The sequence below is a fragment of the Pleurodeles waltl genome, chromosome 4_2, assembly GCF_031143425.1.
Source record: "Pleurodeles waltl isolate 20211129_DDA chromosome 4_2, aPleWal1.hap1.20221129, whole genome shotgun sequence".
Classification (NCBI taxonomy): domain Eukaryota; kingdom Metazoa; phylum Chordata; class Amphibia; order Caudata; family Salamandridae; genus Pleurodeles; species Pleurodeles waltl.
In genome coordinates this window covers 41,496,727-41,520,684 of record NC_090443.1, presented here as the reverse complement: position 1 = coordinate 41,520,684, position 23,958 = coordinate 41,496,727, and the positions used below count along the sequence as shown (strand labels likewise).

Here is a 23,958-nt window from a genome sequence, read left to right as displayed (position 1 = left end):
ACACAAACTATGTTTCTTCAACACTACCAAAAACCTCCAATAAACAGTGAGTGAATGTAGTAAAACAAAACATTGACGCACTGGAGAATCACCTTATATGTAATATATGATAGTTATGAAATAAACCGTCCGATTTATTGTATTTGAGATTGGGCTGGTAACATAGCCCAAACAGTACTAGAGAAGCATATTCATTCCTAAAAGACTAGACTATAAACTTTAAACACACTATGGAGTAGCTGCAGCTATTTCATAACAATTTAAGGTCATATGACTATGTAAACCAATAGACTATAGCATTAGAAGGGTGATCCACCAATGATTTGCTATGTATTTGGTGGTTGGTAGAAAACTGCTGTGAAACCAAGACTAAATGTAACCACATGAGAAAAATACTCAAAATTATGGCTTGTTAAAAACAAAATGTGGATGTAACAGAAACTGCTATTGCATTACATTTAGCAGTAGGCAAAAAGCATAGCACAATATTACTAGACTTATGCAAACAGTATTTATATTTGTTGTATTGCTCTACTAGAACTGTAGTTCAAGTAAAGCCTTGAGATACAGTTATTTCCTTTTTCTTTTATTGTTAGGAAAAGAATAATACTGTTTCCTTGGATGGAAGGTAAATTTTAAAAAGTGCTATAATATTTATTAGAAAGAACATTTCCTATGTTTATTGTTTGAGTTATACTATCCTGGAGTTATTACTAATAGTGCTGTTGCCTTTTTTCCCCTTTTATGTACAGGGACAACTATTGTTACTGCAATGCCTTCAAAAAATTATCAGCAAAAAAATGAAAATATATTTGAGAAAAACTTACCACACCTCAAAAAGGACAAAGTGGATGATGTAAAAAGGACAATGGCAAGAATACCTTTGCATGCTTGTAAAGTAAGACATTTGTTTGTACTTATAATACGCTTCTGCCTGCCACAAAGGCTACTATCTCTAACCTACACAACTATAAAAACAAACAATTGAAATGTTCGTTGTTTACATCTGTACAAGGAGGAGGCCATTAGAAATATTATCTGTGAACAGTTTACAAACAGAGTATTTGGTAATTTATTAAAAAGTGTTCCTAGTTGCAAAAACCATACTGCAAAACCTAAAGATAAATGATATATGTTCGGTTGTTTGTAGAAAAAGCCTTTGCTATGAAAGGAAAATAATTTATTTTAACAATGAATCACATGGAAACACTCACACATTTAATTTTTAGCTATAAACTATATGTAAGCCAAAAGAACTTTGAATTAGTTAAACTTCTCTAACATATTTGGAGGTTGGTATAGACACACATCCAGTACTGAACCATACTTTCATGGAGAAGGTTACCATTGCATATTCTAATTGGGTACTATCTGTAAACAGTGAAGGGTGTTGCTATGAAGTTATGCATCAGTTCGTTGTTGGGTCAGAGAAAAAGGTGAAAAATGTAACAGAACACATGAAACAGGATCTGAAAATATGGACTATGTATACTACATACTACCTACAAAAGATACATCTTTACGTGACCTAGCATGGTTAATGACTTGTGAGGAAATCTGTTGCTTAAGGTAAGAAATGTAGTTAGTTTTAAGAACAGCCTTACCAATTACAGTGGAGCGCACAGTTAAACAAGCACAGTATTATATTGGCTTTTTCACAATTCATTTGATTTGTGTTTTCCCCTAGTGTTTCATGATGAACAAAATGTAATGCTATTCTGCACCCTGGTGGGTGATAAAGGATTAGCATACATTAGTGACTTTCCAGTTACTACAGTCTGACCCACAGTAAATAAAACATGTTTGTTTTTATATCTGTGAATGATAAATCATGTATATGTGTACACTTTGTTTCTTTAGAAAGTAACAATAATATTAACATAATATAAGTACATACCTTATGAGATTTACAATTCACTTACCTTCTCCTTTACTGTTTGATTGCATATTACTACCACTACCTGTAAGTTCAAAGTTAGTGATAATACCCAGCTCTTTATTATACAGATTTTCAAAATAGTTCTAGACAGAACTTTTTGTTGTTGTTGTTTTGTGTTTTTTTTGTTTTTTATTTGTGTTTGTCCATAAACTGTAGGTTAATCCAACAGGGCACCATGAAACCAGCTCCGAAACAAAAATACTATAGGTTTTGAGGAATACAGTGGTGAGCAGTGACCAGCTTGTGGTGGATACATGTCACTCTCCCCTGTGATGATAACTGTTTGGCAGTAAAGACAGTAAGTAGCAGTCCCCACATAGGAATCTACAATATTGCATTGTTGCCGGAGCCTCTTGACAGCAGCTTGTGACCCAGGTGCTGGAATGGTGGATGGAGCTGAAGTACCCCCTTGTGGTCATGGCTGAGTCAGCATGCCGTGTAGGATGCTGGCCGGGCTTATAGTGGGTACCTTGTGGTACTTACACCTTGTGCCAGGTCCAGTTATTTCTTATTAGTAGAATAGAGGTGTTTCTAGCAGCTTAGGCTGATAGAGGTAGCTATGGCAAAGCAGCTTAGGCTGAACTAGGAGACATGCAAAGCTCCTACTATACCACTTATATCATATAGCACTATATAACAAGAAAACACAATACTCAGAGTTACTAAAAATAAAGGTACTTTATTTTAGTGACAATATGCCAAAAGTATCTCAGAGGATACCCTCACTTAGGAGGTAAGTAATATACACAAATTATATGTACACAAACCCAAAACAGGTAAGTAACAGTAAGACAAGTAGTGCAAACAATGTAGAATCACAATAGAATGCAATAGGTAGAAATAGGCCTAGGGGCAACACAAACCATATACTCCAAAAGTGGAATGCGAACCACGAATGGACCCCAGGCCTAGTGTAGGTTGTAGAGGGTCGCTGGGACTGTGAGAAAACAGTAAGGGTGTCCAAGATACCCCACCCTAAAACCCTGAAAAGTAGGAGTAAAGTTACCCTACTACTCCAGAAAGACAGTATAGTCAAGATAGGGGATTCTGCAAGAACCACAACCACCAGCAAAACACTGAAGACGGATTCCTGGACCTGGGGACCTGTAAAGGAAGGGGACCAAGTCCAAGAGTCACGCAAGTGTCCTGGGGGGGGCAGTAGCCCACTAAACCCCGGATGAAGGTGTAAAAGGGCTTCCTCCGGGTGGAAGGAGGAGGAGATAGAGGGGGCGCTCAGCAACTCAGAGAGCCCCTGCAGAAGCAGGCAGCACCCGCAGAAGTACCGGAACAGGCACTTAGAAGATCTGAGGACAGCGGTCGACTCAGAGTCACAAAGGAGGGTCCCACGACGTCGGAGTCCAACTCAGCGAGTTGGGCAATGCAGGACGGAGTGCTGGGGACCCAAGCTAGGCTGTGCACAAAGGAATCCTTGGAAAAGGGCACAGAAGCCGGAGCAGCTGCAGATCACGCAGTACACAGGATTACTGTCTGGTGTGGGGAGGCAAGGACTTACCTCCACCAAATTTGGACAGAAGGGCCACTGGACTGTGGGAGACACTTGGACCCAGCTCCTGTGTTCCAGGGACCACTCTGGTCAGGATGAGAGGGGACCCAGAGGTCCGGTGATGCAGAAGTTTGGTGCCTGCGTTGGCAGGGGGAAGATTCTGTCGACCCACGGGAGATTTCTTCTTGGCTTCCAGTGCAGGGTGAAGGCAGACAGCCCTCAGAGCATGCACCACCAGGAAACAGTCGAGCAAGCCGGCAGGATGAGGCGCTACAATGTTGCTGGTAGTCGTCTTGCTACTTTGTTGCGGTTTTGCAGGCGTCCTTGAGCAGTCAGCTGTCGATCCTTGGCAGAAGTCGAAGAGGGAAGTGCAGAGGAACTCTGGTGAGCTCTTGCATTCGTTATCTGAGGAATAGCCCAGAGGAGAGACCCTAAATAGCCCAAAAAGGAGGATTGGCTACTGAGAAAGGTAAGCACCTATCAGAGGGGGTCTCTGACGTCACCTGCTGGCACTGGCCACTCAGAGCTATCCATTGTGCCCCAACAGCTCTGTATCCAAGATGGCAGAGGTCTGGGACACACTGGAGGAGCTCTGGGCACCTCCCCTGGGAGGTGCTGGTCAGGGGATTGGTTACTCCCCTTTCCTTTGTCCAGTTTCGTGCCAGAGCAGGGCTGAGGGATCCCTGAACCGGTGTAGACTGGCTTATGCAGAGATGGGCACCATCTGTGCCCATCAAAGCATTTCCAGAGGCTGGGGGAGGCTACTCCTTCCCAGCCCTTCACACCTATTTCCAAAGGGAGAGGGTGTAACACCCTCTCTCAGAGGAAATCCTTTGTTCTGCCTTCCTGGGACCAGGCTGCCCACGCCCCAGGGGGGCAGAAACCTGTCTGAGGGGTTAGCAGCAGCAGCTGCAGTGGAGACCCCGGAAAGGCAGTTTGGCAGTACCCGGGTTCTGTGCTAGAGACCCGGGGATGCATGGAATTGTCCCCCCAATACCAGAATGGTATTGGGGTGTATTGGGGTGACAATTCCATGATCCTAGACATGTTACATGGCCATGTTCGGAGTTACCATTGTGACGCTACATATAGGTAGTGACCTATATGTAGTCCACGCGTGTAATGGTGTCCCCGCACTCACAAAGTCTGGGGAATTTGCCCTGAACAATGTGGGGGCACCTTGGCTAGTGCCAGGGTGCCCACACACTAAGTAACTTGGCACCTAACCTTCACCAAGTGAGGGTTAGACATATAGGTGACTTATAAGTTACTATGTGCAGTGAAAAATGGCTGTGAAATAACATGGACGTTATTTCACTCAGGCTGCAGTGGCAGTCCTGTGTAAGAATTGTCTGAGCTCCCTATGGGTGGCAAAAGAAATGCTGCAGCCCATAGGGATCTCCTGGAACCCCAATACCCTGGGTACCTAGGTACCATATACAAGGGAATTATAAGGGTGTTCCAGTGTGCCAATGTGAATTGGTAAAATTAGTCACTAGCCTGCAGTGACAATTTTAAAAAGCAGAGAAAGCATAAACACTGAGGTTCTGGTTAGCAGAGCCTCAGTGATACAGTTAGGCACTACACAGGGAACACATACAGGGCATACATTATGAGCACTGGGGGCCTGCCTAGCAGGATCCCAGTGACACATAGGGAAAAACAAACATACATACAGTGAAAATGGGGGTAACATGCCAGGCAAGATGGTACTTTCCTACACGCCGGAACTGGAAGGTATAACAGGCAGTGGAACATTCTCAGGTGTCACAGAAATTCCCTCCTCCAGTTAGGATCAATCAAACTCTCGTCTCCTTACTGCCCACGCTAAACAGGTGGCATGCATGGCACTCAGGTGCTTCCTCATACTTGTTTTCCCAAGGAATTACTGCTGTCTTGTTCCTCACGAGATGACTTTATTGCACAAGCAACAAGTCACCTGTCGGATGTTGACTTTCTTCTCCCCTGTGGAATAGAGAACTGTCACACAACTGACTCCTTGAGCTACTTCCAGTGCCTAAGCTCCTGCTCCTCCATTGCAATAGCCTTCTCTTCCTCCTTTAATGCATGTTGAGCAACAGCAGCAGGTTCACCTCCTACAGCCATGTCCTCAAAATCTCCACCAACAAAGCAGAAGCAGCAGTAGACCTGTGTAAGTTCTGATCAGCTCAAAACTACAGCAGAAATGAGCCAAAATACAAACCATCCTTCGTATCAGAAGTACCACAGTACTGCCAAAACACCAAAAAAGCACATACTGCTGCCTATTTTCTTTATACAACCTGCTTCCTATACTACTACTACTACTTTACAGCTATAAAATCTAACATTACCATAGTTATAGTTCTGTTTGTGCCCCCCCTTTGGTGTCTTTCCAGGAGCTCTGCTTCTTGGCCTAGGACTGGTCAGCGCGTGAAAAAGCACTTTCAACATAATTGCACCAATGTGAGGTGGATGCTGCCGGAGGTCCCGTATGTTTTTACGCAGCACCTGGTGAGCACTACGAACAGCTTTCTGTGGAGTGCGGGGTGAGCACCCCTAGTTCCATTGTAAAGCTCCCCTCCCCCGTGAGGAACAATTGGGAAGGAGAAGGGAGGGACCACAGGCAAGCATGCCCTGTCCTGCCCCTACTTTGTCAATTCACCACCGTGATCTGGGCTGAGGAAACAGAGCAGGGGCTACCAGACGCAGATGCTGGAGGCTTCACTGAACCTGGTTGCCCCAAGAGAGAGAAGGTAGCAGTCCAGGAGGCCTTGTGGGGCTCCAGACATGCTACTCATGGAAGGTGATGCTTTGGGAAAGACAACAGCTGTGCCAAGTGGATGCGAGCGGCGGCCTTGTGACTTCCCCTCAGTGTGGGGAAAAGAGCCAGCAGGAGCTGCAACTCCCTGAGCAGCGGCTCCAAATCTTCATTGTATATATGTAATGTTATATGTAATGTTTGAATATGGACCATAGTATCATTATATAAATGTATAAGCAGAGCTTGAAAAAAGGAAACTATAACTACGGTATGTTTAATGTTTGTGTAGTTTAAATGTGTTGTGGTTGTGATGTAATATCCCCAACTATACTTATTTTTGTGAAAATATACATATATGTATGTAAACAGAAACACGCACATATATACACACACAAACTTATGAATTGTAGAGTGGCAGTAGCCACTCTGTAATTATGGTTAGGGTTACCGGAGATAGGAATTCCTTGGATTTTTGCCCCTTACTAACTTTACACCTATTTTACAGATTGCCACAAAACTTTCCAGACCTTTTGCCCCTGTTACACTTGCAGATGATGGAAAGTGTTGCTGCCTTTGGTCAAGGGGATGCAAAGAAAAAAGGAGGGTCCCAAAACAGGTTTTGACCCCAGTGCATTTTACAAAGATTTTATGTATTGCACAATGCGGCAAACCAGCTGAACGGATTGCAATGAAATTTCACGGCAATGTATATTAGACTATGTAGATTATCCTTTTTGCTATTGCAAGTGATGTTATGAAGTGGTTATAAAGTTATAAGGGCCAAAAACATAGTGGTATCTGTTTAGCACTGTACTAATAAAATTAGTAAGAAAGACTAAAAAATAAACTAGACTGCATATGTAAAATTTCAGATTTGCTACACTAACAACTGAAAGACCCATTTATGGCCACATGCTAATGGAAACCAATTAAGTAATAATTCAGGGATGTGGAATTTAATGAAATATCTACTTGTCCATGGGACAGGTTGTTTTTTAAAATCTACTTGTCCTGTAAAAACATCTACTTGTCCCTTTGGTGCCATGTAGTGCGGCGACAAATTATGGCAGCAATCTCATTATGTAAGAGCTCTGATAATAGCCTCTCTGATTATGCCAGGGCTACTACTATAGTAGGACTTGAATACTTGCAATTTCAGTCCCTACTTTAGCAATTTCCTTATTTTGCCACCTTTCCGCAGATCTACATACTGGGGCTGGAGGAAGCAGTAAGCAACAGTCCCAGGACTGGTTTGCCTTTGAGCTTGCAAACCTACTTACTTGCATGTTTTAAGAATTTTCACCAGCTCTTCTCTAACCTTTTCCCATAATGAGAAACGCTGGAAATTTACTCCTGACAATGGCAGAAGTAGAAGTTCTTCCAGGGTGGGGAAAAAAAGTGGATGGAGTAAAAGTGAACTTGTAAACGCTCAATAGATTTTCACACAAGCAAATCTACACATGTGTATTTGTTTGTGCTAAAGTACAGTTCACAAATATTTTCTAGGGGTACGATTTCCTGGTCTACTTCTATAAGCTCTTGTGAATTCATGAAAAGCCACTAATTCAAAGACGTATACAATGGGTGCACTTTTGTGAATTTCTTTAAGAATTGGGTCCATAATTAGGTCTGGCGTTAACAAAGACATTTTGTTTTTATTAAACTTCTATTTCTCGCCCTGTAGGCTGGCTTTACTGTAGATGAGCACATTCTGCTCTTCCACAAGGAGCATATTGGCACACAAAGTAGTTTTGTTCAGTGCCAGGAACTACTGTGGCAATCAGTGGGGTAACGGAACTGCAGGGGCCCCCCTGCAAAGAACATGGAGGCCCCCTGCCCTCCAAACCCACTCAGGGCAGATGCTGTGCTGAGGGAGCCCCCTGGAGGGGGGCTACTGGGCCTTTATTACAACACTGGTTGCAATGTGTGCTTTTTGAGACCAAAAACCTTTTTTTTCTTTTTGCCAGTGTTTGATACAATGGTGAGGGCCTGGAAGCTACCACAACAATAAAGTGTTACAAAAGCCATGTCAAAACAAGACACTCATTGACGAAGCCAAAAGACTCAGAAAAAAATGTCGGATCGCTTAGCTTTGCCAGAGCTTATTTATTTTCTTGCTTCCCAAAATCGTGTTGAAAATCGTTACACTGATTTTCCATTAGGAATATTTTTTTAAATACTATCACCAACACATTTTAATAAATGACGCTTCAAAGAAATAGCACCTAAAATTTAATTGTAGCGAAGCACTTTTTTCCCTACTTGCATCACTCTTGCTCACAAGCTTCTGCAAACATTTGCATCTAATCAGAGAGCATTCTGGGAGAATTTTACTAAGCCTCATACTGTTAAAGTTTTAAATGGTTGTGCACTTTTTTTTTTTTACTAGAACTACTGTCAGTATTGCAGTGTGACCTTAAAACGTTTATTTACGGCGCCCACCCTAATAATGAAGGCTTTTAAGTAATGAACCATAAATACAAGTTCGAACATCATTAACATATGGACATACATATTACCTTCACTGCAGACAGTTCCCTTCTTTGTAAACTGGCAGCAAAAGAGTTTGTGCTGCAGGGGGTTGGGCCTACTTGTCCCAAGGACAAAATAAACATGAAAACTTGTTGCCCTTGACCCCAAACAATATGTCCCGATAGGAATTCCATATCCCTGTAATACAAATAGAATACATCCTAATCTACATACATTTTCTTTGCATGGTCTGTGGCTCACAACACAATACTGTGCCTAACAAGCCAAACAAAAAACATCTTTCTTAAGCACTTCTATGCCACAAAATGGGAAAGTGACATAGCAGTGAGCTACACAAATTGCTATATGAAGGACAATATAATTGGTTACGAGGAAAAAAAAGAAAAAAAAAATCTGAATTTTTATAACAACGATTGACTTTCATTCACTTTCCCTGTGTACGACAATCCTACTAAAAGTAGCAAGGAAGCTCAAAAAATAATCTAGACTGCATGTGTAAAGTTTCACAGTTAATATACAAACAACTAAAAGGCACATTTATGGTCACATGATTATTTAAATCAATAAACAAATACTTAACCAAAGCAACAGATAAAAAGAAAGAAATCCCATTAAATCCCATTTGTTATTGTCACTCTAAAGATATACTTAGGATTCCCAAAGATAGGAATTCCTCAGATTTTTGCTCCCTCATAATTTTCCACCCATTTGCCAAATCACCACAAAACTTTCCAGACATACAGAATTTGAGGCATTTTGTAATAATGTAAATTTTTGTGATGTATCATTAAGGGGATGCAAAGATGAAAGGGGGGGAGGGTTCCCAAAACTGTTTTTTTCACCAATGCATTTTTCATAGACTTTTGTATTTGACGTAGCACAAAAACAGCTGAACAAATTTACATGAAATTTGGCAGGATTATACATTATGGTTCACACATCATCCTTTTTGGGTACTGTAGGTACGTATGGTAAATATTTTTCAGGACATAAGGCATTTAAACTTAGTGATATCTGTGACAACTGAACTTTCGGTGAATTTTGCAAACCTTTGTGAAAGTACTGCAGTACTTGGTGATGACAAGTCATTATCTGATTGGATAATGACTGCCTTTACAAAAGTTTAAGGTGGCCATGTTGTTTTAAGGCCATTTTGCCAGTGTTCTGGCTTATGGCTTTAAATATAGGCAAGTATTAGGTTTTATATTTTACCTACCTATTATCACTTTAGTAAACTGGTTATAGGTAGGGAAAAAAATTATAAGTTGCTATATATTTAAAAAAAATGTTACAGAGTACCGCAGAACGTACTAGGAGGAACAGGGGTCCTTAAATCTTTTGTTAAAAATAATCTTTAACAATTGAAAGAAAACACTGTATTACACTATATTTCACAAATATAGGTGGTCATTACAACCCTGGCGGACGGTGTTAAAGCGGCGGTAAGACCGCCAGCAGGCCGGCGGTAAACATTTTGCAATTACGACCGTGGCGGAAACCGCCAACAAAGACAGCCACTTTAACACTCCGACCGCCACGGCAGTACAAACAAACAGCGCGGCGGTCACCGTCAACAGACAGGCGGAGGACAATGTACCGCCCACACTATTATGACAGGCAAATCCGCCACCTTTTCCGGGGCGGATACACCGTGGATAAAAACACGGCGGAAACAGGAATTTCGAAGGGAAAACGCTCACCTCTACACACTCCACGAGGAAGGAGGACACCATGGACCCGGAACTCCAAATCCTCCCTGCGATAGTCTTCTTGCTCCTGTACCAGGAGCACCAACGCCGGCGGCGAAGACCACAGTGAATACTGCACCTACGACACAGGGGAGGGGGAGGGGAAAAACAGGGACACACACACGCAACACCCCCACCCACTACAACACACACACTAATACATATCTATACATTATAGTTACACCCCCCAACCCCCCCGGAAGAATGCAAAGACAAAAGGAAATGAGTGGAACCATTGTAATATATCAAAATTCAGTAAGCAAAAATAAACATATATACACTATTAACAAAATATACACCAAGATTAGTAGTCCAGATATTGCACCATTCATAGTCCGTGGACCACTGGGCCCACACTGCATGGGCGAGGCCCACACACGATACCAGATCAAAACCGAGAGAACACTGCAGGGGCATCAGATAGAAATACAACAGACACCTCAGGGGGAAGGCAAGGGGGGGCACCTCAGCCGGATGAGTGCACAATGCCAGATCCACGAGTGGGCTCCATGCCCATTGATGTATCCTGGGGAGTGCAAAGCCACAGTCTCTCAAGTCTATACAGTGGGTGGTTTGCCCACTGCTTTATCCTGGGGAGTGCAAAGCCACAGTCTCTCAAGTCTCTACAATGGGTGGGTTGCCCACTGCTGCATCATGGGGAAGTGCAAAGCCACAGTCTCTCAAGTCTATACAGTGGGTGGTTTGCCCACTGCTTTATCCTGGGGAGTGCAAAGCCACAGTCTCTCAAATCTCTACAGTGGGTGGGTTGCCCACTGCTGCATCCTGGGGAGTGCAAAGCCACAGTCTCTCAAGTCTATACAGTGGGTGGGTTGCCCACTGCTGCATCCTGGGGAGTGCAAAGCCACAGTCTCTCAAGTTGATAACAGTCTCCACTGGTTCTGGAGGGGGACTGGTGCCCAGAGTGCTTCATCCTGCCAAGGACTGAGGTAGTGGATGTGATAATCCACTGGTTCTGGAGAGGGACTGGTGCCCAGAGTGCTTCATCCTGCCAAGGACTGAGGTAGTGGATGCATGTCTCCACTGGTTCTGGAGGGGGACTGGTGCCCAGGGTGCATCACTCACCCCGTGACGGTCCCAGTTGCGTCAGTGCCCCTGCCGTTCATGGGCTAGCGGTGCTTGAGTTGGCGGTCCTTGCCCTGTTCAGCGGTGCTTGAGTTGGCGGTCCTTGGCCTGTTCAGCGGTGCTTGCCCTGTTCAGCGGTGCTTGAGTTGGCAGTCCTTGCCCTGTTCAGCAGTGCTTGCCCTGTTCAGCAGTGCTTGAGTTGGCGGTCGTTGCCCTGTTCAGCGGTGCTTGAGTTGGCGGTCCTTGCCCTGTTCAGCGGTGCTTGAGTTGGCGGTCCTTGCCCTGTTCAGCGGTGCTTGCCCTGCTCAGCGGTGCTTGAGTTGGCGGTCCTTGTCCTGTTCAGCGGTGCTTGCCCTGTGCAGCGGTCCTTGCCCTGTGCAGCGGTACTTGAGTTGGCGGTCCTTCATTGGCCAGCTGGGCTGGGGCTGGCGGTCCTTCATTGGTCAGCTGGGCTGTGGCTGGCGGGGCCCTCCTGGGCAGCAGCGACGATGGGGCTGGCGGGGCCCTCCTGGGCTGCAGCGACGATGGGGCTGGCGGGGCCCTCCTGGCAAGCGGGGATGATGGGGCTGGCGGGTCCCTCCTGGGCAGCGGGGATTATGGCGGTCTTCTCCGGCGTGCTGCTCCTCCCAGACTTGCAGGGTTTCTTGTGGCCCTTCACCACCTTGGGAGGAGTCACAGCTGAGTCCACACTCCCACCGGGACCCCTGGGAGCAGCTTGGGTGGCTGGAGTCTTCCCCCTCTCCCGCCGGGCACTGGCCAACTTCTGGTGCTTCATAGGGGGGGGACTGGCTGTGCTGTGGCTCCGTGCCACACTGGCTGGCCTGGTGGCCGGTGCACTCCACATACCTGTGACAACAGGCACCACTGGTCCCGGAGATGTTGTGGCTGAGGTGCTAGTTCGGGACCTATGAGTTGGACGGGGGTGGGGGGAAATAGGTTAAGGGTGGACTGGAAAAGTTGTTTGGACACACTGGGACGGGTAGCTGGAGGTGGTTTGGGAGTGGAGGAAGAGGTGGTGGTTGTAGGAGGTGTACGTTTTGTGGCTTTGGGTGCAGGTGCATGCGCTGGAGGCTGTCGTGAGGTGGATGGCTGTTGGGTGGGTGTGTGCCTGCGTTTGTGTACCTTGGGAGGGGACGTCACAGACACACTGGGAGAGGACACAGGGGACGTGTGAATGGTAGTGGGGTGGTGACTGCACATGAGCGGGGTGTGCTGGTGGGTGTGCTGGTGCGGGACGTAGTGGCTGTAGAGGTAGTGCATGCAGGTGTGAGTTTAGACGAGACTGGGAGGGAGGAGGGAGACGACGAGGAGGGGGACCCAGTGGAGGCAGTGGATGTTGGTGTGTCTGTATGTGTGTGATGCTTGCGTGAGTGCCTGTGGGATGTGTGGTGCTTATGTTTGCCTGAGCTTCCCTTGTGTGGTGAGGTGTGTGCAGGCTGGTCTGATGGTGTGCTTGGCATAGGCAGAGGTACAGGGGATTGGGCCTAGGTGGAGGAAGTTGGAGGGGGAGGCTAGACACAGGGACAATGGCTGCCATCAGTGCTGAGGCCAGAGTTTGAAAGGATCGGTGAAGGGCCGCCTGACCAGAATGAATGCCCTCCAGGAATGCAATAGTTTGTTGCAACTGCCTTTCTACACCCTGGATGGCATTCAAAATGGTAGACTGCCCAACAGTGAGTGACCTGAGGAGGTCAATGGCCTCCTCACTGAGGGCAGCAGGGGTGACAGGGGCAGGGGCTGAGGTGCCTGGGGCGAAGGTGATGCCCACCCTCCTGGGTGAGCGGGCACGGGCGAAGGCTGAGGGGCTGCTGGGAGGGCGGTGATGGTAGGGGGGGTGGCAGCTGTACCTGTAGAAGTGGGGGGCACAGATGTTGCCGCCACCACAAGGGAGCTCCCATTGGAGGACAAGTCTGTGTCGCTGGTTTCAGCTCCTGTCCCCGCCGTGGTGCTCCCCTCGCCCCCCGTCCCACTGGTGTATTCTGAGTCCGTAGTGTGGCCCTCCATGGCCATGTGGGATGCAGCTCCCTCGTGCTCCGGTGCCACTGCTCCTCCACCTGATGATGCTAATGCACACAAGAACAGGGAGACCACAAAAAGGGGGGGGGGGGAGACAGAAGAAAGACATTTTGAGTGCATGGATTACCGCTACCTTTGGCGGACAAGACAGACACAGAAGCCCCCTGCACTACGTCGCGCTGTTGGGCTCTACAGTTTATATCCTGGGAAATGGCCTACAAGGCTGTGGACGACATATGCACACATAGATGACACAGGGGCATGAAAAGCTGTACTTGGCACTCTACAGAGGTGGGGTGGGGGGCCACAGGGCCATGCCTTACGGAGGGGCCTAGGCTACGGAACTCGCCCTGGCCTAGGGAAACCCACAGCCCTCCTCCCCCACCCAGACACCCCCACTGCACGCAAAGTCAGCTGAATGAGAGTGTACTCACCCCCTTGTGTCTGCTGTGATGCCCTCAAGCGCCCATCCAACTCAGGGTAGGCCACCGCCAGGATCCTGAACATCAGGGGGGTCATGGTTCGACGGGCACGTCTCCCAGCTGAGCCTCCGCCGTCTTCTTGCTCCAGCGGCGAATGTCCTCCCATCTTTTTCGGCAGTGGGTGCTCCGTCTGTGGTGGACCCCCAGGGTCCGGACGTCCTTGGCGATGGCACGCCAAATATCCTTCTTCTGGTGGGCGCTGACCTACATGAAATGTACAGGGGAAGAAGAGAAGTCATTACTAACTGCGCCGTCAAAGTGAGTGGCCCCCATCCCTAACCTTGCCATGTGGCACATGCACCCACCGTCTTTCATGCACGCAGCACTCTGCCCCCTTCCTTCTTACAACCAGCTCTCTCCACACAGGCATAGCCCATACAACATGCTCCCAGTGTACTTACCTGTTGCTCTGGAGGACCGTAGAGTAGCGTGTACTGGGGGAGGACCCCATCGACGAGCTTCTCCAACTCCTCCGCAGTGAAGGCAGGGGCCCTTTCCCCAGACGCACGAGCCATTGTCTCTTCCAGACCGAGGTCACAGCAGCACTTGCAGTGTTGGTCCTCTCCTGTCGAAGATCATGTATCGAGTGATTCAACAGATAGGAAATGGCGGTCACGTCCGCGGCGGTGCGTACCATCACCGCCGGCGTACATTGTCATTGGCTCCTGGGACCCATAGGGTCCAATGTTAACCAATGCAGAATTGCGCCGCGGTCTCCGACCGCCTACCGCGACGGTGTACAAGGCCAGCGCAGTTACCTCACATCCCATTGTCCCACTTTAGAGGTCAGGCAGCTGCCATTTCAGGGGCCCACATGGCCTAATTACCAACTGCGTCACACATACCTAGGCCTAGTCTCAACACACATACAGGCCACATTTTGGGTATGAATGGTGTTCTGTGTAGACTGTGGGTACATACCTCTGAGTTGTTTGACTCTGTGGTCGCTGTTGTCCTTCATAGGCACCGTCCGCTGGGACATGTGAGGAGATGGCGGAATCCTCCGGTGTACCGACCGCTGGTGGACCTGTAGACAATGGAGGAAAGAAATTTGATTATCACCTACAGGTTTGACCGTGCCACAATCCAGGAACTGTGTACCCAGTTGGAGCCAGACCTGATGTCAGCAATCAGCCATCCCACAGGAATCCCCCCTCAAGTGCAGGTGCTATCATTGCTCCATTTCCTTGCTAGTGGGTCTTTTCAGACAACTGTGGCCATGGCATTAGGGATGTCCCAGCCTATGTTTTCCAACGTATTGTCCAGAGTGTTGTCTGCCCTGCTGAAACACATGTGGAGTTACATCGTTTTCCCTTAGGTGTAGGATTTGCCAACAGTGAAAGGTGACTTCTATGCCCTGGGACATATCCCCAACATCATAGGTGCCATTGATGGGACCCATGTGGCTTTGGTCCCCCCCCACAGGAGTGAACAGGTGTACAGGAACCGGAAGAGTTATCATTCCATGAATGTACAGATGGTATGTTTGGCCGACCAGTACATCTCCCATGTGAATGCCATGTTCCCTGGCTCAGTGCATGACGCCTACATCCTGCGGAGTAGCAGCATCCCTTATGTGATGGGTCAACTCCAGAGGCACCGTGTGTGGCTATTAGGTGACTCTGGTTACCCCAACCTGTCATGGCTACTGACCCCAGTGAGGAATCCTAGGACAAGGGCTGAGAAACGCTACAATGAGGCACATGGTCGAACTAGGAGGGGATCGAGCGGACCTTCAGGCTCCTGAAGGCCAGGTTCAGGTGTCTGCATATGACAGGTGGATCCCTATTCTACTCACCAAAGAAGGTGTGCCAGATCATCGTGGCCTGCTGTATGCTTCACAACTTGGCTTTGCGATGCCAGGTGCCTTTTCTGCAGGAGGATGGTCCAGATGGCGGTGTTGTGGCAGCTGTGGAGCCTGTGGACAGTGATGAGGAGGAAGCAGAGGAAGAAGACATGCAGAACAGGGACTCAGTCATCCAGCAATATTTCCAGTGAAACACAGGTGAGAATACATTCCTGCCTACTACATGTACTTTAACACTTCTACCTCTATCCTGTCTGTCGATTTCACCCAGTGTATGGTCACTGAGTTGTCACTTTCCCTTACGGTTTCACAGGTGTGGGTCCCAACGTGTGTCATCTGCTTAGATTCCTCATGGACTAGAGCTGTGTGACATAGGTATGTTGACATTGCTATTTCATGAACATTTTGTCACTGTAATTGCAAATACACGATTTCGAAATCACAGACAGACTCCAGAACTTTTGGTGCTTTAGGTGTGTTTATTTCAATACAAAATATTGGAGGGGGAAGTTAAATGGTGAGGGGTGATGGCGGAGGAGTGTCCATGGCAGAGTCCAGTCTATTAGTCTCACAGGTGCATTGCCCATATGGGCATAGGAAGTGGAGCTGGGGCAGTTTCAATATGGACAGGGTGACAAAGTGGGACAGTGGGATGACAATCAGGGTGGTCTCATTTCTTGGCGGGGTCTTGGCATCGTGCTCTGTCTTGTTCCTGGATCTCAGGGACCGTTTGCAGGGTGGTTCTCCGTCGGCAGGGGGTGGTGTGCTGGTGTGGTGGTCCTGTGGCGGTGCCTCCTGTCCACTAGCGCCGGGCAGTTCATTGTCCATGCTAGTGTCAGGGGCCCCTTGTAGTGCCACAGTGTCCCTCCTGGTGTTGAGTACTTCCTTCAGCACCCCTACGATGGTGCCCAGGGCGGAGCTGATAGTTCTGAGTTCCTCCCTGAACCCCAAATACTGTTCCTCCTGCATGCGCTGGGTCTCCTGAAACTTGGCCAGTACCGTTGCCATCGTCTCCTGGGAGTGGTGGTAGGCTCCCATGATGGAGGAGAGGGCCTTGTGGAGAGTGGGTTCCCTTGGCCTGTCTGCCCCCTGTCGCACAGCAGCCGTCCCAGTTCCCCTGTGTTCCTGGGCCTCCGTCCCCTGGACCATGTGCCCACTGCCACTGCCCCCAGGTCCCTGTTGTTGTTGGGGTGGTGGGTTATCCTGGGTTCCCTGTAGTGGTGGACACACAGCTGATTGACGTGTCCTGGGGACGGAGGTATGGGCCCGCTGGGTGGGTGCTGTGCTGGTGTTTCCAGAGGGGGGAAGGTCTGTGGTGGCCTGTGCCTCTGTGAGGGGAACCGACTGTTCTGAGGCCCACGATGGTCCGGGCTGGTCATCTAGATCCAGGTGGACAGAGCTGCTGTCATCACTGTGGGCCTCTTCTGTGGGTGGAGTGGACATGTCTGGACCCTCCTGTCTGGTGACGTTGGGTAGTGGTCCTGCAGGGGTGGAAAGGCATGATTATTACATCTGTGTGTGTCATGGTGTGCAATGGGTGGGTGACCGTGTACCCCAGTGCTGGCATTGCTGTGTGTGAGCTTGTGTGATGATGGTTTAGGGGGTTGTATGGGTATGTGCAGTGGGCATGCTTTAGTGATGGGTGTCCATGCGTTGTTGTTGCATGCAGGGCTTGGTGTTGGGATGTGTGGTTTGTGATAGCGGTACATTTGTGAGGAGTTGGAGTGACAGGGGTGGGGGCGAGGGTGGGGGTATGTGATAGCATGCAGGTAGGGTGGGGGATGTAATAGTTAAGATTTGTCTTACCAGAGTCCATTCCTCCACCGACTCCTGCGAGGCCCTCAGGATGCAGAATCGGCAAGACCTGCTCCTCCCATGTTGTTAGTTGTGGGGGAGGAGGTGGGGGTCCGCCGCCAGTCCGCTGAACCGCCTGGTGGTGTCTTGAGACCACGGAACGCACCTTCCCCCGTAGGTCTTTCCACCTCTTCCTGATGTCCTCCCGATTTCTTGGGTGTTGTCCCACTGCGTTGACCCTGTCGACTATTCTTCTCCATAGCTCCATCTTCCTTGCAATTGAGGTGTGCTGCACCTGTGATCCAAACAGCTGTGGCTCTACCCGGACGATTTCCTCCACCATGACCCTGAGCTCCTCCTCCGAGAACCTGGGGTGTCTTTGCCGTGCCATGGGGTGGTGTGGGTGATGTGTGGGGTGGTGTGTGTTGTGATAAGTTTGGTGATATGTAGTGGTGTGTTGTGTGAGGTGCGTGGAAGTTGTGTGGGTGATGGTGTTATGTGCCTGTGGATGCTAGTTTGTTGATGGTGGTGTCTCTCTCTGGCCTTCTCTCTGTAATTGTGGTCGTAGGGGTTTGTGGGTGTGTGTTTTATATTGTATTGGGTGTGTGGGAGTGGTGTGTGTATGTGTATCAGGTGTGTGTATTTCGAATTGTCCAATGTAGTTGTGTTTTGTAAGAGTGTGTGTATTTTGAGCGCGGCGGTGTGTACCGCCAATGGAATACTGCGGTTGAAAGACCGCCGCGTGGATTCGTGTGTTGTGATAATGTGGGCGTATTTCTGTTGGCGTGACGGTGTCGGATTTGTTTTCGCCAGTTTATCACTGACCTTTGGTGTGGCGGACTTGTGTGGGTGTCTGACTTTTGTCAGATTCCGAGATGTGGGTCATAATAGCTGTGGCGGAATTCCGCAGCCGCGGCGGTGTGTTGGCGGTCTTCTGCACGGCGGTAAGCGGCTTTTACCGCCAATGTTGTAATGACCCCCAGAGTGTAGTACAGTGTATTTACAATGCTAACATATTTAATTGTGTAAAATAAAGTCTAGAGTACAACCGAAATACCTAAACAATTTTCTAAAAAATATGGTACATGCTAGGTACTAGTGCAGTGCTGCTTAAAATTATTTTAAATTATGTAAAAAATATAAATACATTTCCCTGCTTACTAACAGTTTAATAAAGTGGTAATAGGTAGGGAACTACAATAAAACCTACTACCTGCCTACATCTAAGACCCTAACAGAGAACACAGCCCAAGTGCAGTAAACACAATATGACTGTCTTTTCATTTGCTAAAAACAGTCATTACCCAATTATAAACTGTCTTGTCATCGCCATGTACCACGGTATGCTGCAAAGTTACCATGGTATACCATGGCCTAAAATATAACTAAGGCCTAGCTTTGTTATTGTATTGCTGTACCCTTGTGCCACACTTACTGTTGCATGGGCAATGCAATACTTAAGTCAGATTTACATAGCAATTCAAGGCCACTATGCATGGCCCTGCATTGATGGTAAATCTGGAGAAACGCAAGGCAGTGCAGTTCGCTGTTTTGTGTTACCCTGCACACCATAGTCAAAATTTTCTGATAAATTTCACATACAGCCGTACACCAATCATTGTACGCCGGTACACCACACACCACTCCACTCTATGGTATTCCAGTATACCTCACTCCAGTGTACATCACTCCACTCTATGCAACTCCACTCAACACCATGCCACTGTACGTCACTTGATTCTACACTTCTCCACTGTACGAGACTCCACTCTGTGCCACTCTATACCATTACACTGTACGCACCTTCACTCTGCGCTACTCCAGTCTATGCCACTCCACTGGATAGTACTCTACTATATGCTATTCCATTCTGTGCCATTTCACTGTACTCTACACTGTTTCACTGTATGCCAGTCCACTCTACAACACTCCATACTACTTTATTCCACAGTATGCTACTCCACTTCGCAACACTCCAATCTACTCTATTCCTCTGTTTGCCACTCGACTATAGGCTACTCCACTTCAGAGTATGGCACTCCACTCGACACCTCTTCATTCTATGCTATTCCATTAGACCCCACTCCAATATACGGCACTCAATTGTACGCTACTACACTTTATCCCACTCCACTGTGCGATACTTCAGTCTACACCACTCCACTGTACACTACTCCACTATACGCTATTACAATCTATGCCACTATACTGTACAGCACTCCACTTTACACTATTACCCTATACAAAACTCCACTCTACACCATTCCACTCTATGCTATTACACTGTATGCAACTCCAACCTACGCCACTTCAGTGTTTGCCACTCCACTGAGCAAACAGGGGTTGCTAATCCTTGAAAGATTTCCTGTCACCCAAACAGAATGGAGTATTTCCGGAGGTGAAGCACATGGCACAATAGTGACAGAGCTCTACCTAACAGAAATGAAATGTAAAAAATATAATGGTATCACATCCCAAGTAGGAAATGCACTTCAGACTTAACATGGTATAAATCAAAGTAGTAAGTAACAAGTTACAAAAGTAACTAAAATGTATTGGTCACACGGATATGACCACATACTGATCTGTACAGATGTATATCTCTTTTGTGCGCTTCATTATGATATATCGCAACTGGTTCCATCAGCAGTGTATGGGGATGTGTTCCTCCCCTCTTCCTTCTGTTGCTGTGCAGCATATGATAAGACTGTATAACTGCTGCAAAATTAAAACAATAACATTTGATTAAATAAAAAAAGTATGTAAAGTTGTATTAACAAATGTAAAGAAAACAGTGTTCCTAAAATGCACTCATAAGAAATGTAAATAAAGTTCAGCTGCCCCCAACAAAAGAAAGGCATGTGGGGTTCCTAGGTGGGACCAGGCCCCCCAAGGAAATAAGCAAAGAAAAGGAAATCTGTGTTGCGTGAGACCACGCAGCAACAGCAAAAGAAGCGCCCGGAGCCGCTAATTAAATATTCACGCTCCCCAGAGGGAGCACCACATAATGCCTTGCGGAGCTTTGCTCAGTTCATAATTCTGTGCAATGTGGTAACACCGGGATGGCAGGTGCACCACCAACAATGTAAAGAGAGTGTATGAGGGCCTGCAGTAATGCAGCAGCTCCCTCCCAAGGAAATTCACGTAAGGGACAGACCTTAAGTTGAAATAGTCAACAAAAGGATGACCACCCAAGGCTTTTTTTCAGTTTTAGGCACTGCCAAGGCTGGAACTTTTGCTCTACAGCGCTGAGTGTAACAGGCTCTAGGCGTGAACTCTACGGCTGCATTTTAGGTGACCTTTTTAAGGTTGTTTTTTTTTTTTGTTAGTTGAATTTTATTTGCAATTCCAACCATAATTCCAATTACAGGATATAAGTAACAAATCTTCCACATATAACTCATATGTCAGCAGTTAGTACATTGATTACAATGCTTTATGGCAATCCCATCCAGAGTGTCTCAGTATTTTACAGGCAAAGAATCGTACATACCATGTTATTACACATCCACAGTTTAGCAAGGTACCTTAATCCATCTCATTTTTGGCATCCTTAGTCATCCTCCACCTCCCCATGACCCCCTCCCGGATCCCCTCATGTGCAACAGAGGTGACTTGAATTAATGCTCATGGTAGTTTCTCCGAAATGTCGCCTTCTGTCTCCCCTGTCACTTTACCAATTAAATTAATTTGATATGGTCCCCAGTAGTTGTTTGGGCGGAGAGAGTTCATTGTGCGTATCAGTCTGGGTATTACAATAGTCATATCCCGATGCCATTCGCTCATTGTAGGGAGTGGTCCCTGATCCCACTGCCTCGCCACACAGCGCTTTGCCAACAGCAAATCCATAGCAACTGGCTTCCTGACCTCCTTTGCCACATCTGTCGTAGCCTAGCAATGCCAACAGTGGTGCAGACCTGAGCCTTATACCCGCGATCCGCTCCAATTCAGCGATTACCTTTGACCAGAGCTTTTAGATGCCTGGGCAGACACAGGCCATATGCAGGAAGTCCATCTCCTCTATTTACATCTTGGCACTCAGCGGAGTCTCCGAGTCCATATTTCCTTAGCCTGGCGGGGGTGTAATAAACTCTATTAAGATATTTAAAGTGGATCAATCTATGCCTCCCGTTTAAGGAGATAGTACGGGTCTTCAAGCAACAGTAGTGCCATTGCTCATCAGATAATGTGTGGGACATATCCCTCTGCCAATCTAATCTGGCCTTTAGTACCCCAGGTTTCCGTGCCTCTTGTGCAAGAGCATACAGTCTAGTCACCAATTTTTTCCCGATGTTCTTTGTATCACACAAGTGAGAGCAGGCAGCTCGGGGGGCTCGGTAAAATCGTCTCCGACTATCTCATGAAAGGCATGTCTAGCTCTTTAATATTGATATTCCATAAGTGGGGTCTTCACCTCTATGTCTGCAACACACTCTTCCCAAGTAAGCATTCTACCATCTTGAAAAAACTCACTCACTTCATTAAGTCCAAGCTTTCTGATTGTCTTCCATTGCACCTTTATCGTGGCTCAGCGGAATCAACTACACCACTCTATCTTTGCCTGAGTGGAGTATAACAGAGGAAGTGCCTGCCTGGCCAGTAGTTTATGCCAAGTGTGTACCGTGGTGTTCACTGAGTCTATAACCCTGTGTCGTCTCTTGGGGGGAATGAACAATTGCTGTGGTAGTTGGTGTGGCTGTGAAATGTCATACTCAATATATGCACACTGGGCATCATGTGGCCCATGTATCCAACTATGCATCATCATTGCCAGCACGATTTCGTAGTAAATCTAATCCCCCAAGCTCATATGATAACGTGAGCACATCCCATCTGACTCTGGGTTGTTTTCCCGCCCAGGCCAATCCAATCAGCAGTGATCTCAGCATCCTAAATATTGTTTTGGAGAGCAGTATAGGAATGTTGAGGAAAAGGAAAAGAAATCTCGGCAGGACCACCATTTTCATGAGGGCTATACGTCACAATTGGGAAAGTGGGAGTCTGCTCCACCTATCTACTGCCTCTGACAACCTTTGTATCGCTCTGCCATAATTCCCCAATAAAGCCACTGATGGATCAGCATACAGCCGACTCCCCAAGTATCGGACGGGATCCTCCATCCACTCAAGTGGGAAATCTATCTGTACCGGGGTCATGGCAGGTGTGAGAAGGAAGATTAGTGACTTGCTCCAATTTACCTTTAACCAAGAGTAATCTCCAAATAGGACTATCTCGTGGAGGGCAAGAGGTGTGCTCTGGGTCTCGTATATACAACAAAGTGTCATCCGCATAAGTGGAAATCGCCAAAGTGTATCCAGGGAAGCAGATACCTCTATTTTCGTGGTATTCGCGTATGGCGCATGCTAGTGGTTCTGCCACTAGGGCATAGAGCAGAGGAGACAAGGGACATCCCTGTTGCGTTCCCCTCGTTATTTCTATAGTGTTGGATACAGTGCCGTTAACCCTAGCCCGGGCCATAGGTTTAGTGTAAAGGGTCCTCACCATTTGTAGAAACACATCTCCCACTCCAATGTGTCACAGCACCGCAAACATGAAATTCCATTCTACAGGGTCAAAAGCTTTTTCTGCGTCTAGGAATACCGCAACTGCCTGGACCGCCAGATCCATTTGTTGCAGTGTACGAAAAATTGTCCTGAGATTCATTGTGAGGGAGCAACCTGGGACAAAGCCCGACTGTTCTTGACCGATCAGTCGGGGAAGAAGGGGTGCCAGCCTCTTTGCAAGGATTTTAGCGTAAATTTTGATGTCTACATTTAGCAAAGATAGGGGCCTATAAGATGAGCAGTGCTGAGGAGATTTACAGGTTTGAGCAGTGTGACAATCAAAGCTTCCCTCATAGTTGATGGCATAATAGCATCAGTAGCGATCTCACTAAACAAAGTTTGCAACTGAGGAATAAGAAGCACTTTTTGAATCTCGGCCGTTTGCTGCAGAGACATAAGGTGCTCTCTATCTTCGTTAGTTAGCCATGTCATCGTGATACTAGCTAAATAATCTATAATGCCTGAATCAATATGTGCTCTCTTAGTGGTGTGTAGTTCCCTGTAGTAGTTTTTGAATCTATTTAGAACTCTCTGAGAGTCATTGATACATTGTCCCTCTGCTGTCTCCTCTTCCAGAACCACCTCCAAGTCTCTGTTAGGTCTCATCAGGGCCGCTAACACCGCCCTAGGGCGTTCCCCTTCTCCATAAGTACGAGCTACTCCATATTTGCCCATGTGTTTCACTTCAGCTTGAGCAGTATCACAGTATTCAGAGACGTTATCCTTAATCTGACCCAGTGTTATTGCATCTGCTGTTCTAAGGTGTTCCCTTTCTAATTTGGCTA

The 23,958-nt window shown here is 47.1% G+C and overlaps 1 protein-coding gene across 1 annotated transcript in view; it reads left to right on the top strand.

Moving 5' to 3' along the window:
* Nucleotides 1-23,958, top strand: part of COQ10A (coenzyme Q10A) — a 198,481-nt gene that overhangs the window by 23,183 nt on the left and 151,340 nt on the right. Inside the window, exon 2 of the mRNA XM_069230554.1 lies at nt 753-898. Within this exon, the coding sequence (XP_069086655.1) occupies nt 888-898 (11 nt within the window). The 5' untranslated portion in view covers nt 753-887. The remainder of the gene's footprint in view (nt 1-752; nt 899-23,958) is intronic.